Below are 16,891 nucleotides of genomic sequence, written 5' to 3'. Positions count from 1 at the left end.
GGAGAGCAGCGCAGGGCCCGCAGCACCACGGGGGCAATCCTGCAGGCTGGATCCAAAGCCCTGAGGCGCTGGATCTGGCCGGCAGGTTGTAGTTTGCCCATCCCTGGCCTAGCACCACTTAAGCTTGAAATTGTTCCCATTGAAGTCAATGGGACTTTTGCCATTGACTTCAAAGAGAGAAGGATTGGGCCCCTAATGTAAGGATTAAATTGTTGCAAGGGTCTTGGACAGACCCTCTGTGCTGAGATATAATACTCTGAGAGAATGCTTAGAGGTGCTCTGGAATGAATGTATACATAAGCACTGTAGCTCTGGGAGTTTATTATATCTTAACTTTGTAAAGTCCATAATGCCCAGTAAGTTGAGATGGTCCCAGGTCTCTAAGAACTGTTCATCTAAAATACGTTATGACTCCTTCCAGTAGGTGAGAGCTCTTTTCCAGTAACATCTTAAAATGTTTATATATATATATATATATATATATATATATATATATATAGTGTGTGTGTGTGTGTGTGTGTGTGTGTGTGTGTGTAACTGAGGTGGGAGGTTGGAGTTTACCTTTTCTGCCTCATCTTAAAAGAATAACTTTCTTTTCAGAATTAAGGTATAGCCATTGTAGCTTAGGCCATTTGTGATAGTTTTGAAACACTAATTTTCTGATTGTTCCTTCATGAGTAGAATACCTTCGGAGCATATCTTTGCCTGTTCCTGTTCTGGTAGAAGATACGAGCAGTAGCAGTGAATATGGCTCTGTTTCACCTGACACAGACTTAAAAATTGATCCATTCTCTTTCAAATCAAGAGCCAAATCGTGTGGAGAAAAAGATGCAAAAGGAATCCAGTCCCTTTTTCTGAGGTAAGAGCTATGTTGTCTTCATGTTGCTTCACGGATTAGGAATGTAGTTTTTTTTTTTTTAAATGTTAATTTTCATCATGTAAACTTTCAGCATCCCAGATGAGAATTTTGAGGATCATAGTGCTCCTCCTTCACCTGAAGAGAAAGATTCTGGGTTCTTCATGCTAAAAAAGGACAGTGAACGGAGAGCCACTCTCCACAGAATATTAACAGAGGACCAAGAGAAGGTGGTGAGGAACTTAATGGAAGCCTTAGCTCAGGTAAAATAACTTGCAGGCAGACAAAAATAGCATGTAATTTTGCAGGTTTCCAGTAAGCATGTACATGCATATGTGTAAATATATATATTAAACCAGGTATCAGGCACAAAATAAGGTTTGACAATCTATAGGTGGCTGATATAATGTAGGACTTGAGAGAGTGCAATTGTATTGATGATAAAAATATGCACCAAAATTATATTTGTGTTGCCGTACATTTGTATTTTACCTTATTCATAACTACTGCCTCTGTGTGCGGACAGATATCAACTGGTTGAACAATGGAAGAAAATATATGAACATTTTAATGAAATTTCATTTTTGCCAACATTTTTTTTCTAACAAGACTAATAAAGGATGATGGCTTAATATATGTAATGATCAGTCTAATCAACTCCAAAAGTGTAAGCCAGGGATATTCAACCTGTGGCTCTAGAGTTACATGTCTCTCTTTTGGAGTTCGTGCATCTGGCTGGTTCCTTTGCCCAAGTTGGTCTCATGTCAGACTATAGCAAGTAAAATATACTAGACGCATCCCTGTCCTTTCAAGCTGCTATGAAAAGGAGCAATTGAAAGAACACAGCCCCATCCCTCACAGCAGTTAGAAGTGGAGGTGGAGGGAGGGAGAAGAGTGTCAGGTGGAGCTGCAGAAAGCCACACAATAATAATGCATTACCTCCTGACACTACTCTGGGTGATTCATTCTGACATCAGTACAGGAGGATGTGGAATAATCAACAATTCTTCATCACACTGCAAATGTTGCAACACTGGAGTCAGATGATGTGATTTTTGTCATTGTTTTTGCAGTCTGTAACTGCATTTCATTCTCAAGGCTGAGTATCTTTGCTCTAAATCATGCTTTGTATGTAAAATATGGTCCATGGTATTTAGGTTTTAAAAAAAGGTCTGATCAAGAAATTATGGTTCAAATTTAAAAGTCTGATTTGCTTGGTAAACCTTTCTAAAGGTACCTAGCACTATTGCTGTGGATAGAAACTGTTGCCATAACAATAGAATGAGGTTATCTAGTTCTTGTAGAATCAATCATTGAAATAGTGGTAGAGAAGGGTTAAAAAATGGAGGAAGTAAAACAGATGTGCCCAAAAACCTCTATTTGTTGAAGTGCTGCTATAACAGATATAACTATCAGTGCATGTGTCAATGGAACAATGTAAATAAATGGAAGAGGACGAAACTGAATTATTTATATACAGAGAAATTCCTGAGGCTTGACATAATCATGATAGAAGAATGGAAAAAATAGCAGGAAGCAAAAAGCAACGTGCTCTTCTGCTTCAGAAATCAGTGTTAGGTATCTCTGCAAATATTTATCTGACATTAATCAAAATAACTCTCTAATATTATGTGAGTAACTAAAATTTTTCTTGAGTTTATGTTAATGACTTGTGATATTTTCATATTTCTTTTCCCACAATTGTAATTCAGATTTAATTTCAGCTGGCATAACTGAAAGCTATTTAAAAAAAAAAAAAAAACCTTTGACCCCCACACCTATTGCTTTCTGTAGTATTCTCCAAAAATTACCTTTCAAGCATTTTGGTATATTCTTAGCTGACAGAAGTTTTAACGTAAAGTAGAGAGTTCAGAAATGTGAGCACATATGTGAATGAGACAGATCACTGATTGCATTCACAGTATGTTGATAGTAGTCTGTGAAAAATTCAGGCCATATGTAAATATAGCTATAGTGTGAAAATTCCGTATTGGGGTGAACTTTCTGCTTGGAGTTAAGCACTCAGGATGAAATTCACCCCTTACAAAGCACTCTGCATCAAGGAAGAACCACTTAAGCCCTACTTTAAGGCCTAAATTAGGACTTCACCTTGTAGTGGCCCTCAGCAGAGGATGAATTTCACTCTCTGGACCTAAAAGTTTTAATAACAGTGAGATATGCATTTCTCCATACATCTTGCCGAAATATATTACTTGCACAAAATAAATGAGTGGCAATGTGCAGCATATACTTTTTGGTAATTAAAGGAATGTCTGTTTTAGAGGTAAATTTTCTGGAATGTAGAGGGGGCAAAGGTTATTTATTGTGCATCAACTCATATTGGTTAAAACGATTGGATACACAATTTAAGATATGTGCTTTAGGTTGAATTTGTTCCTTTTTGTTCCTCTAACAGGGAGCTGAAGAACCCAAACTAAAATGGGAGCACATTGCAACTCTCGTTGCCAGCCTCAGAGAATTTGTAAGGTCAACTGATCGCAAAATCATTGCTACCACTCTTTCAAAACTGAAACTGGAATTAGATTTTGACAGTCACGGTATTAGTCAAGTCCAGTTGGTGCTATTTGGTTTTCAAGATGCTGTAAGTAGACACTTTCTGAAGTTTTGCTGTATGAAGTCTCAGTTAAAAGGCCAAATTAAAGACTGGCATAAGCTGATGAAAATTCATTGACCTCAGCCCAGAGTTACCCAAATGAGAACACTTGAGGGCTCCAATTCTAATAATAATTGGAACCTTCTGCCACCGTCAGCTTTTGGCTTGGCTTCCATACGATCCTTTGGGCAGCAAGTATGTCCTGACCGCAATGGCTATCTCCCACCCCCCAGATCTATGGTCTTCACAGATAAACAGCAGGAGGGTCCAGCATGCTTCTGAAAATATTACACCATATTCCTCAAGTAGGAAAGCCTCAAAAAATGTAATGGTTGGGGGTTTCTTGGTAAATAAATACAAAATTGTGCTGCATGTATACAGATCTCTTGGACTTGACTCAGCTAAGAAATTAATGCATTTAAAAAATCCCAACAAACTAAACCATACCTAGTTTATAATATTGCCGTTGTATTCGTGTCCTGATGCAAGTGATCCAATAGCAAAATTTGGCCAAATCTGAGTTGTAAACCTTCACCCCAAACTATGATGAAATGGCTATTTTTTTATATGCCAGTAGCTAATGTAATACTGGCACTCCCCACAATGATAAATAGGACACAGAAATGGAGTCCCTTTAAATAGCCATCTTATTAAAAAGCAGTATTGCTCTCCCAGAGCCTGCTTTAAATGTTATTACAAATTCTCTGCTAACACTTGTTTTAAAGGGGTAAAAGTTATCTTGTTTCGTTCAGGGCTGAATAACTGATATTGGGAGAATTTGACTTTGTGCCCTGGTTGGATCCATGAGGTTAAAATGACATAAAGACAAAAGAAGGGCACTCAAGGTGATGCCCCCATGAACATTTTAAATCTAGGGCTCTCCAAAAGTAGAGAGACTATTTGAAAAGGTTGCCTGGTCTTGTGCAGGGCATAAGTGAGCACAGAATTATATACCACTTCCCCAGAAGGCCAGCATAGAAAATAAAGCAATTGTAGGAAGGTTTCCTGTCTCCCTCCATGGAGTTTTTCACCTTGAATGTCCTCCTCCTGCCCTCTGTTCTGTTTAGTCTTGCAATACGTCATGGATCAAACCCATTAATAATGCACAACAAAGTCAAACCTTCCATATCAGATATTCAATCCAATACAAAGCAGGAGGCCCTTTGCCCCTTTAAATCTAAGCCATGATCATACGAATGGAATGAAAAAAATCTCTGAATGTTTGATAAATTGCAGTCCACCGCTGACTCATTCCCTTTGTATAAAATGCCTAATGATGTCACAAGCATGAAATAGCACAATTCAGAATACTTGAACTCCATTAATGTGCACAATAATGGGTACAGCAGAACAGCTACGTCACAATTGTCATGGCATTGGTCGTGGTAACTCCAGATGCATGTACATTATCTTATTTCCAAGTTGACCACCTTGTTCATACACTCCTCTTTTCCACTTTGTACTCAGTCCCATAGTAAATTTACCAGATTACCCACATCTTGAATTGAAAGCCCACTGACTTGAGGAAGTTCTGTAAAATCTGTCATTGGGTAAAAGATGATGAGCTGGCCTGCTGAAGAGGCCATACAAAGAATGTAAACAGAAGGCTTTAAACAAAATAGTCCTGGATCCTACCAAGAAGAGTCCCAGTGAAGAAGCAAGGGTTTATTGGGAATTTCTCTTTCCCGGTGGAGAGTAACAAAGCAGTAAATACATATCCTCCACTGCAACTCTCAGAGATTGTGGTAGAAGTTCAGATAGAAGCAGCTTTGTATCACCATGCAATTTATTGGTGAAGGCAAATGGCCGAGAATCACTATTTAAAGCAATTGGGATGTTTTGGGAGAAGAATCTGGCTGGCTATGCGATCCCAATCAGAAAGAGTTCTGCAATTTTAGTATCCTGAAAACTGACATTACAGAAAACAGGACACACGTGTGTGAGAACAGGGACCATTCTAGAGATATCAGAATGGGTGGCACTTCATGTCTGTATGGTAAGTGTCAGCGTTTGTTTCGACACAGTGACTCTTTTGGTAGGAGTTTTTTGTCCCATTATATATCATTCAGTTACAAGGCAAACCTCCCAGTGATAGTATTTCAGCATCCCAGACACAGGCCTCTCTTCTGTCACTTTCTTCTCTTCCAAATACAGTGCTTATTTTAGGACAGGCCTCTTCCATTTCCTGGGAACAGGAAATAGTTAAAACAGGAACTTTTTGAATCCAGGTCCCAATGTTGTAGGGGACCTAGATAAAGCATTGAAGTCAGTGGGAGCTGTGTAGCCTCAGACCTCTATCACAGAAAAACAGCTTAAATTGAGATATCACGCTCTTCTCTAATATCAGGATATTGCTAAAAATGGGGGAAATTATCTCCTTTATTCTCAGGACGCATGGGAAATAATAAGGGCTGATAGTCAAGATATCCTGATCAAGGCACCGGGGAAAAAAAGTTTTGTTTTGTATTCTAAAGTGCTTAGTCATACTACTGTGGATGTTTGTGTTCCTTGACAAAGTCACATTATGCCTCTTCAGTGCGGAAATCAGCTTGAACTTTGTGCTCATTAAAGGCTCAATCATGCAAAGTGCTGAATACTTCCAGGCAGGTGTTGAGCAGCGTCAATTTTCATAACGTCAATACACCTCCCAGGAGGTGCTCAACACCTTTCCTGACTGGTTTCTGAACCCTGTGGTTGGGCTTATTCAGCAGCATAGCATTCTTCTAATGATATACATTCAGCTTGCTAGCAATTCTCTTACAACATGACAGACTGCCATCTAGTGTTTTCAAGTATCAGGGGGTAGCCGTGTTAGTCTGTATCTACAAAAACAACAAAGAGTCTGGTGGCACCTTAAAGACTAACAGATTTATTTGGGCATAAGCTTTCGTGAGTAAAAACCTCACTTCTTCGGATGCATCCGAAGAAGTGAGGTTTTTACTCACGAAAGCTTATGCCCAAATAAATCTGTTAGTCTTTAAGGTGCCACCAGACTCTTTGTTGTTTTTGCCATCTAGTGGCCATTGTAATAAAGAAATTAGAATAGATTTTATAGTTGTCTTTGGGCAATAGTAGAACACATCTTCATTTGAACTTCCATCCATCCCCCAAAAACATCATCATCTTTGTGACATCACTGTTATTTCCTACAAGAAGATTCTGACAACCTTCAGAAGAGAGAAATAAGCTGATCCTGTTTTCATGAAGTGCCTTCAAAATAAAACCCAAGGAAAAGACATAGAAAATATCCTATTAGTCCCCACAGAGGAAATTTTTCTATGAGGCATTTATGGATCTTTATTAGAATGAACTTCTAAATGTAATTTAATTTGTCTTGCTGAAAAGTTTTGAGTCCTGCTCCCTTATATGTCCTACTGCTGTTGGTTTCACCTGTCAGTTTTTCCTGTATAGCCCTGGTGGCCTAGTTCGAGAGCCAGCTTGTGAAACCTAGTGGCTGCTGTTGCTGCCAACTTTGTCTAGGTGTCCTTGTAAAGTTTTTTGAATAATCCACCACCCCATCATACCCTGGCTGTTTCCTTTCTCGGCTCACTTCCAGCCCTTTGAGAGTTTGAAAGGAACAGCCTCAGAAAAATATATTTTGATAAGTTACAGAGAGCTAAGAGTGTAGTTGAGAATGAAGTTTTGAAGGCAACACTGCAGGAATACACAGATAGGACAGTACTGTGCCAGTAGGTATGGAAGAGGCTATAATTTCATTAGCCACCACCTCTAAATCAGCAGGGTTATACTGGGCCAAAAAATAGGAGGAAAGGGGCAAGGGAAAGGAATCTAAAATAATCTTTAACTTGTTACAAGAAGAACAGGAGGACTTGTGGCACCTTAGAGACTAACAAATTTATTAGAGCATAAGCTTTCGTGGACTATAGCCCACTTCTTCGGATGCATATGCATCCGAAGAAGTGGGCTATAGTCCACGAAAGCTTATGCTCTAATAAATTTGTTAGTCTCTAAGGTGCCACAAGTCCTCCTGTTCTTCTTTTTGCGGATACAGACTAACACGGCTGCTACTCTGTAACTTGTTACAGATATTTTTAAATTTCAGAGAAAATCCACAACCTCTTTCCTTCCCAAACCAGACTAGAAGCAATAAAAGAATTAGCAAAATTCCATTTAAGTAAACTAGTATTAAATTGCTCCTTTCTTATTCAAGTGGGAAGAGCCTCACACTGTTTTTTGAAGAGGTTGACCCATCTTTATTTTAAAATAGACAACTGTATTACAGTCTTCCCAACCGAAGCAGTCAAAAAACATGTCAGCACTCTTCCCCCCCCCCCCCCAAAAAAAATCATGAGCTTGGCTTAAAAGTCTTGAGATTTGTTTTTTTAAAAGGGTTATTTTTATTTGCCCTGTGGTGCTGAAACATTCAGGGTTTGCATTTTTAAGCTTTCCTCCACAACCCTGAGGGCTAAAATCTTACCTTTTTAAAAATGAAGGCTAAGATTCTCATGCAACCACTTGACGCTAGGAGCTAAGACTTTATGAAAAATACAAATGTCACAAGACTTGCAACAATATTGCAAAAGTTGGAAACACTGCTATTATATTTTCTTGTCTAATGACACCATGAAGTTACTTAAAGAAAACACTGTTTTTAATGCAGTGTAGCTGACTTAATATTATATTATCAGCTGTGTGCAGCTTTGGGGATAAAATGATTTCTGAACTGCATTCTCTGTCATCAGGTCAATAAAGTTTTACGAAATCACCACATCAAGCCACACTGGATGTTTGCCTTGGACAGCATAATTCGAAAAGCTGTGCAGACTGCTATTACTATTCTGATCCCAGGTGAGTCACTCTGTTACACAGCAAACATTTAATCTCTGATTGCTTAAAATGTTTTTAACCGTGCTGTGATCATGATGCTTCATGAAAGCTTTTGAAACTTGCAATGACCTCCTTTTGTCTTTGTTGACATGCAATAGCTGTTTCACAAACCAAGTATTCATAGGTGAGTTGTCACAGCTATTTTGGAGTGCACCTTTCCAGAATGCATAATATAATAAGTGACAAATGGGTGACCAGTAGTAGACTTATTGGTGCATTTAGAGGGCCAGATTTTTCAGGTACTCAGCATCCACACATGGGATATGAAAGAGAGCTCAAAAGAGCTCAGCACCCAACATACTTAGCTCTTTTGAATATGTGCTTTGAGGTACAGACTGTTGGCCACCCAAGAAGTGTAACAATAACTTGTGTTGCTCCACTGGCCAAAAACTCTCTCTAGGGGTAGTAGCCAGACATTCTTCCCTGCTATAGCTAGAAGGCTTCTGTTGTGTGTGAGTAGGCACGGAGAAGGATTCCATGTTAAAGAAACGCTAACCCATTTGTTTCCAGTCTGCCACACCCACTATGCTGCTTTCCTCCATTGAAAACAGTGGAACTTTAGAATGAACCTGCTGCATTCAGCAGTACGGCAGTTGCATTCTTATTGGGCGTACTAAATTTGCAGCATTCAAGAGGTTAATACAGACTGGCAATTTTCCTTGCAATTGCTATAGGGTATAAATTGCCCTTTTATAGAGCTATTCCACGAGGCCTTTGGACTACTTAAATTCTACTTGAGCCCTACTGTGTGGGCAGGGCTGGCTCCAGGCACCAGCGCAGCAAGCAGGTGCTTGGGGCAGCCAACGGAAAGGGGCAGCACGTCCGGCTCTTCGGCGGCAAGTCCCTCAGTTCATCTCAGAGGGAAGGACCTGCCACCGAATTGCCGCCGAAGAATGAAGTGGCGGTGGTAGTGCCGCCGATCGCGTTTTTTGTTTTGTTTTGTTTTTTTCTCACCACTTAGGGCTGGCAAAAACGCTGAAGCCGGCCCTGTGTGTGGGCCATTTTTACAGGGGTAAATTTCACACATCACAAATATGGTTTTGGGGAGAAACATAGGTCTGGAGTAATGACAAAGTGACTAGAGAAGTGTGAATGTTTCTTTGCAATGTTTTTTGCAAGCTTAACTGCCATGCACGGTGCGTTTTTCTTGGTATTAATGGTGGGGGTTTCAAAAAGCGCTCTGTGTTGCCCTAAATTCTGCTCCCACTGAAGTCAATTCCAATTCACTTCAATGCGAGAAGAGTCAGGCCACCCACTCAGTGCTTTTGAAAACTCCCATCCTAAAGTCCTAAGCATTTAAGGTCCTTCCTATTTTGCGTAGCTATCTTCAGTGTAAATGATAAGTAGGCTGTGAAGAATTTGATTTTTTTAAAATTATTTTTGACAGAAATATCAATGTTTATTTTTAAGCTTTTTTTTTTTTTTTTTTACATTTTCAGGTTTTTGGAAATTATGGGGGGGCAGACAATCAGAGGTCAGACAATAATTATTTAATGGCAGGAGACATTGAGATTTTAAAAGTTAAGCTGTTAAAACAAATCATCAATGTCATGTGTCAAAATATAAAAAGTAAATATTCTTAACTTAAATTCTCAAGCAACATTTTTCTTACTTTGCCTATCTGTACATTTCAATTATTATCTATAGAAATATTTTCTCATCATTTTGTGTGTGTTGGTGAAATGGATATTTATCAACATTTGCCAGTTAAAATCTAATTTCTAATAATTTATCAATAAATTGTTTATTTGATACTTCCAAGTTACATTGTATGTCTGATTTTAGTTTTACTAGAGTGCTTAAAAGTCCACAGGAGTTTTTATTACTGCTTATTCTTTATTTGTAACCAAAAACTACATACTGGGAGCTATTCAAAGAGGAGGAGTTATTAGATCTTGTTTACAAGACTAATAAATTGTTGTCCTTTAGTGTAGCATAATAGTTTAACGGGAATCCAAACATGTTCACAGTTTAAAAAAAAAAATCAATTTGGATTATTGGTAGAGGATTAGTCTGCTTTCCTCAATTTGTGGCAAGTATAGTTTGTTTGCCTTTGGAAGCTTAGGTCTTGTCTACATTACCCCCTGGATCGACGGGCAGCAATCGATCCAGAGGGGGTCGATCTATCGCGTCTAGTCTAGACGCGATAAATCAACCGCTGAGCACTCTCCCATTGACTCCAGTACTCCACTAGGGCGAGAGGTGCAGGCGGAGTTGACGGGAGAGTGTCAGCCGTCGATTTACCACAGTGAAGACACCCTGGTAAGTAGATCTAAGTACATCAACTTCAGCTACATTATTCACGTAGCTGAAGTTGTGTAACTTAGATCAATCCCCTTCCCTTCCCCTCCGTGCGCGCAGTGTAGACCAGGCCTTAGAATGTCAAAATCTACCTTAGCTCCGTGGTGGAAGAGCATACTGCAATGTCTGGAAGTGAAGAGCGAGACAATGGAGGAGATCCTGGGCAAACTCCCCTTGGGAAGGTGGGGAAATCTGCTTCTGAGTTTGCCAGCAATTAGGGGGAATGCCTGAAAAAATTAAGAATCAAATGGGAGAATATTTGGGGGGAAAAGGCTTAGAGGTAACCAGTCTCAGTTGAAGAAGGAAAGGAAGGATGTGTATCACTAACTTGATGGAATTTGCAAATTGACGTTACTTTGTTAATACACTGTAGAAGAATACCACAGACCTAATGGAGTACATGTTTTACATAACTGATAAGAATTAGTAGTTAGTGTAAAGGAAGGAAGAGGAGGCAGAGTACATTCCCTCTTTATACAATAGTCAGAACTGATTTCTGACAAGTGAAAATGAACAGTGCTACTCCACTTTTTTAGTATTATCTATCATTAGGGGGTAATGGTCTTGCTAAATTTGGAAGAATGGGAACCCTGCCCCCAGGTATAGAATTTATGGTAATTTAAGAGTTTGAAAAATGCAGTTCAGGTCAGATATATGAAAAATTATAAGCTGTGGAGAACAAATAAAGAAGGGAAATGTTTGCTGTACAGAGAGTGCTCCAGTTTAGTGACCAGGAAAGAGATTTGGGGATTATTTTAGAAAAATCCCTAAAGCCTTCAATCTCGTGTGCAGCTGCAGTGAGCATTTAGAAGACTGCATCCATTGCATGATGGATATAATGTAAATCCAAAGTGGTGGTAGTGGTATTAAAAGGTACTGTTGCTTTAACCTAAAATACAGTGTGCGATAGTGGTCATTAAAAATAAATCTCCAACAGCTATTGCTCTGTTTCAAAACATAAACAGTATAAAAGAGAAGGGAAAAAAGTAGCAACATATGCTTCATACAAATAGTGACGACCTTCGGAATGAATACCCCAGGGAGCCATTGAAAATCGGAGCAAAAACAAGAATAAATATAAAACAAAGATTAGAAGCTAGAGTGATGTTGACAGAGGAAGAAAAGGAAAACAGAATATATCAGAATACTTAAAATTAACATCTGACTTTTATTCTGTCTTGTATTTAACCAAGTCCATTGGCTTTAAAACAAATACTCCACTGTAAATCTGAAAAGCAAAATAAAGAAAAAAGATTTGAGACATATCTTTGAAGCCAACACTTTAGCCAAATCACTTGCCTACAGAATTGTGTTTTATTCACATTAAAATCCATTACATAATGTGTTTAGAGTTTTTTAGTTTTAAGGGTCTGATCCAAAGACTATTGAAGTTAACAGAGAGACTCCCATTGACTTCAGTGTGTTTTGAATGAGGCCTTGTGTGAGAGGAATGCAAGCATGTTATATTGCAAACTTTGAGCAGGTATTGCACCTTGTTTGCTTTATGTGGCACACACAGTGAATTCTGGGATTTCTGCATGGTTTATGACAAAAATACTAGCGAAATCTGGAATCCTATTAGTAAGTACAGATTGTTACTGCTTGGAGATTGTAAATGATCATCAGAAGCCAAATAATGTTCAAAATGTACTAAGCCATTGCGGCATTTTCAAGCTGTTTTTAAACCCTTTGGAAACACAATTACAACCTTTTGCTGCAAATTTTTCAGGCATGGTTTAATCAAAACTCTAGGATGAGCTATAATTATTTAAATATGACTTTATTATTGTGATTAATAATGAACATTATTTCTAATAGAACTGAGGCCACACTTTAGTCTTGCATCTGAAAGTGATACAGCAGATCAGGATGACATAGAAGTTGAAGAAGATCATGATGAACAGCCTCAGAATCAAAATATTCAACGGCCTTGCATTGTCATAGAAGATGCTATAGCTACCTCAGGTGTGAGCACACTCAGTTCTACAATGTCCCACGATTCCCAGGCTGCTCATAGATCGCTGAATGTTCAACTAGGGAGGCTAAAATTAGAGACAAATAGGTAAGTCTAGACTTCTAGGGATCCAAGTGTATTTGTTATGATTGATGCTTTTTCTTTCACTCTTAAATAGTTTCTCCAAATCTGACAGCTGTGATAATCCATAATACAGTGCATTTCTCATTTACTTGATGATAAACAGTAATTTGTAATTCTGAGCTTGGAAAAATCCATATCATTTATCTCAGGCTTATTCACTTCAGTACACTGCTGACAAAAATGAGTGTAAATCTTGCTTTCAGGCGTGCTCTGTTTTTAACTGACTATTAAACTTGTTGCCAAGGTTCTGCTCTTCCTGCCTTTCATGCTTCATGGTTAAATGACACATTTCATTTCCATAAAAGCAGAACTCATTATTCCTTTTTATAGTTATTCCCAGGGAACAAATCCAAGCTGCTGAACAGGGGCACTGCACAATTAAATGGGGCCCAGTCTTGTCATTTGTCTTGTTTTGCATGCAGAATTCACTACAGCAGGATTGATCCCTAGGACGCTGAATTGTTTTAAAAAAAAAAAACAATTTGTTCTCTCAGATAGTTGAAGGTGAAGAACAGTAAGGCCTTATGAAAAAAACAGGCCTGAAAAAACAGATTTCGGAACTAATTGAAAAATATGTCTGTACATATTAAAATGTGTATATACACTGTATCTTGATAGGACAAATCTTGTAGTGCTGAAATATTCTTTATAATCCTTTATACTGATGATTAATTACAAATGTTTGGCAATGACACTTCATTTCCAAGCACATTAGAAAACTCAGTGTGATTTGGCTTGATTTGAGGTCTTTAGACAAGAGAAGCTTTTTAGTAACTCCGCATCACCTGTTAGCATTAAAGTGCACTGCATTTTCTTGTTAGAGTAAATGTAGTTTGTGAGTTCTCATATTACAATGTAATATATTCATCTTGACATAAATAGATAGTTAAGACATATTCTAATTGCCATATATAATACAATGACAATATACTTCAGAAGTCCTCGTACAAAAACCTCCGCAATCTCCATTAAGCGAAGGAATTAAAAAGAAACTAGTTAAGCTAGTCACACGTTACTGCCCAAGTTTCTGATTGGGAGTAGCATCCTAACAACATGTTACTATTCAGAATAAAGTTTCATTCCTTTCACTCTAAGAATGTATGAAAGATATACTGTTAGTTTCTTTGTTTTTTGTTTTAAAAAAGTAAGGCGTGAGCAACATGCTGCTCTCACATGCAAAACCAAAAACTTTGTCATGATAATTAGATATAAAAATACCACCTTCCATAAGTTATATGGAAAACCTCCCTTAAATAATTATATTTCTTTAAGCTTTGTTAGCATAAGCAGCATATGGCGGTCATTTGCAAGGCAAAAAGTAGTAAACTATTTAGATGACCGTGGATACATTTTTCAACCCAGATGAATGGGTAAGGAATAAACTATATGTACTGTTAGGAACAAAACAATGGTCCATCTAATCCACTATCATGTATCTGACAGGGGCCTGCACCAAATGCTTTGGAGGAAGATGTAAAATCCCTATAATAGACAATTATACTCTAACATTTCCAAGGGGAAGTTTGGGGAAAGTTTCTTCCTAACCTCAGGGTGTTAGTGGAGTAGGTTTATGCTCTAAAGTATAATTTATATCCTTTGCATCCTATCTATTGTAACTGTGTTGTGTTCAGATGTCTTATTTTTAAAATGTTATTAAGCTCTTTGCTGTAACAATATATTGCCCCAATGAGTTTCACAAATTAACTGTGCCTGGCGTTAGAAGGAAATAACTATCCGTTTTAACTTTGTTGCCTTTAACTTCCTTTAGGTGTCCCTTTGCGTTTGTATTATGAGAGAGGTTAAATAGAAGCATTAATTGACCTTCTGTAGATATTAATTTTACATGATTCATCATGACCCCACTTAGTCAATCCTCTCTAAAATAAACAGATCTTATCCTAAAGGATTAAGATTTAGGAGAAGATGCAGGGAGGTGACCACCAACCCCTTAAGCCTACTGAGGGCTGGGCACAAAGCCAGTCTCTGGACTTTGAGTGCAAAGACTGATCTAGGCTAAAATCTACAGCAATGTTGTACTCTACAAAGAGGGCAGGGAGGGACTGCTCCCATTGGAAGGGAATGTGTGCTACACCCTTTCAAGAAGTATAGCTGTGGCCACACTCCAGCTGCATCTACCTTTAATGCAGCGCTTTCAGGAGCTCCTGCTGGGGTAGGTATAGCTGCCCTGCGCCTTATGAAGCGTAATGTCTTAAAGTCACAACTTCGCGCTATGTCCATTAATGGTTTTGACCTCAATGACACTCCATCCATAGCTGAACACATTACCCAATTGCTTTGTTTAATTTTCCTCTTTAAGAAAAGACTCAGTTAAGTAGGAATGCTGAGTTGCTGAAGCTTCATTGAAAGTTTCTGTGCAGCTCCTATTTGCTATGAATGCCTCAAACTAGTTTTGTTGAAAGTCCCCGACTCTCTAGAACTAGAACACTGGATGTTTATATTTTTACATGTGTATTAGGGTTGAAAACATAAAATTAAATTTAAAAAATCCATGCCCCCCCCCTGCAGGCTACTAGAAGAGTTAGTGCAGAAGGAGAGAGAATTTCACGCCCTTTTGCATCAAGCTATAGAAGAAAAGGATCAAGAGATCAAAAACCTGAAGCTTAGATCACAGCAAGTAGGTAAGTGAGTAGAGATTTCAAAAGAAACTGTTCCACACAGCAACTACAAAAGAAGGCTGTGGCAGCCAAACTTTTTTATTTCATTGGCCCAGCATCAGTAAAGGTCTTTAACCACGTTTCTCCTAGCCAGGACTGTGTAGAAGCAAGCAAGTATGCTGTGGAAATAAGTTACTTCATTTGTTTCTATATCCAGAGTAAAAGCAAGTGTTGTATAACTCAAATCATGCTGTTGATCTGTGGTTATACATTACGAGGGGGGGAGAGAGAGAGAGAGAGGTGTGTGTGTGTGTGTGTGTGTGTGTGTGTGTGTGTGTGTGTGTGTGTGTGTGTGTGTGTGTGTGTGTAAAATCTATTATCAACACCAGGTATTCGAGAATTATTTTAGCGGAAGAAGCTGGGTGTTTTTGGAGCCGAAGGGCCGGAGTTCTAGAATAGCATTGCGCGTAATTTATCTAGTAATTGTGAGTGAAATCCTGGTCACGTTGAAATCAGTTGGAATTTTGCCATTGGCTTCCATGAAGCCAGGATTTTACCTTTTGTTTCTTGACTGCAGCCAGGGCCGGCTCTAGGCACCAGCAAAACAAGCTGGTGCTTGGGGCGGCACATTTTTAGGAGCGGCATGGCCGGCGCCAGAATGGCGCCCCTAAAAATGTGCCCTGGCCGCCCTAGCTCACCTCCGCTGCTGCCGCCGCTCGCGCACCACGGCGCGCGAAACAGCTGATTCACGCGCTGCTGCTCCCCCTCCCTCCCAGGTTTGAGAGTCTGTGAGGGCCTTAGAGGATCATGTCTCATTTTTAAGGGAAAAGAGCCATAATTGAGAGAGAGAGAGAGAGAGAGAGAGAGAGACTACTGCAAAAGCTTTAAAAAGCAATCAAACAATAGAAATCTTATTTGTAGTAGGGGTGGAGGCCCTTGCATATTTTAGCATGGAATGCCTTTCTATAGCAGAGTGAAAACCCTGGTGAAACAGGGATTATAAAAATAGTACAGCTCCTGGTCCTGAAGCCTTACTCAAGTAAAATCACATTGAGGGCAGTATAAGTCTTGTCTAAAGCCTTGTCTACACACACAGATTGTACCACTTTACCAATTTAAATTATACCAGGATAGTTCTTACAACCCAAGTATAGATGCAGATGTATTGGCATAAGAATGCCTTATACCTTGGGCTTCTGGTTTTTAGTTTTAACTAATAAACACTGATAAAACACCCCCAATTTAAAAAAAAATCCATATTTATCCAAGAGACACCAGAAATGCTTGCACGCATCTAAGGGCTTGACTACACATAGCAATAGTATGGACTATGGGGAAGTGATTTCCAAAAATGCACTAATGCATTGTTCACTAATTGGTCTGTGTAGACCCTGGCATTAGAGGTTCCCTAGTGTGCTTTAATGTAGTGCTCTTTTGAAACAGTACTGCATTTAAGTGCATTAGGGAATATTACCTGAGTAAATACTGCAGGATTTGATCTCTCTTATCCTTCATTGTAGAGGCACTTGCATGTCCCATTTTTGTGGAAAGAGTAGGAA

General features: G+C 38.9%; 1 protein-coding gene across 5 annotated transcripts in view; it reads left to right on the top strand.

The window, feature by feature from the left end:
- MAP3K5 (mitogen-activated protein kinase kinase kinase 5) overlaps positions 1–16,891 on the top strand; it is a 160,078-nt gene that overhangs the window by 139,051 nt on the left and 4,136 nt on the right. For 4 of the 5 annotated variants that reach the window (XR_010599700.1, XM_024113118.3, XM_005280336.5 and 1 more), the window contains 6 exons: positions 682–859; positions 951–1,119; positions 3,273–3,458; positions 8,174–8,279; positions 12,438–12,681; positions 15,244–15,356. Coding sequence is in view for 4 of the 5 variants with exons in the window: in XM_024113118.3 (XP_023968886.1) it covers positions 682–859; positions 951–1,119; positions 3,273–3,458; positions 8,174–8,279; positions 12,438–12,681; positions 15,244–15,356 (996 nt within the window). In the remaining variant the exon portion in view is untranslated. The remainder of the gene's footprint in view (positions 1–681; positions 860–950; positions 1,120–3,272; positions 3,459–8,173; positions 8,280–12,437; positions 12,682–15,243; positions 15,357–16,891) is intronic. The other variant, XM_042848192.2, reaches the window with a different exon arrangement.

Source organism: Chrysemys picta, chromosome 3 (assembly GCF_011386835.1).
Source record: "Chrysemys picta bellii isolate R12L10 chromosome 3, ASM1138683v2, whole genome shotgun sequence".
Classification (NCBI taxonomy): domain Eukaryota; kingdom Metazoa; phylum Chordata; order Testudines; family Emydidae; genus Chrysemys; species Chrysemys picta.
Note: the sequence above shows the minus strand (reverse complement) of the source record. Positions and strands in the feature narration are given on the sequence as shown.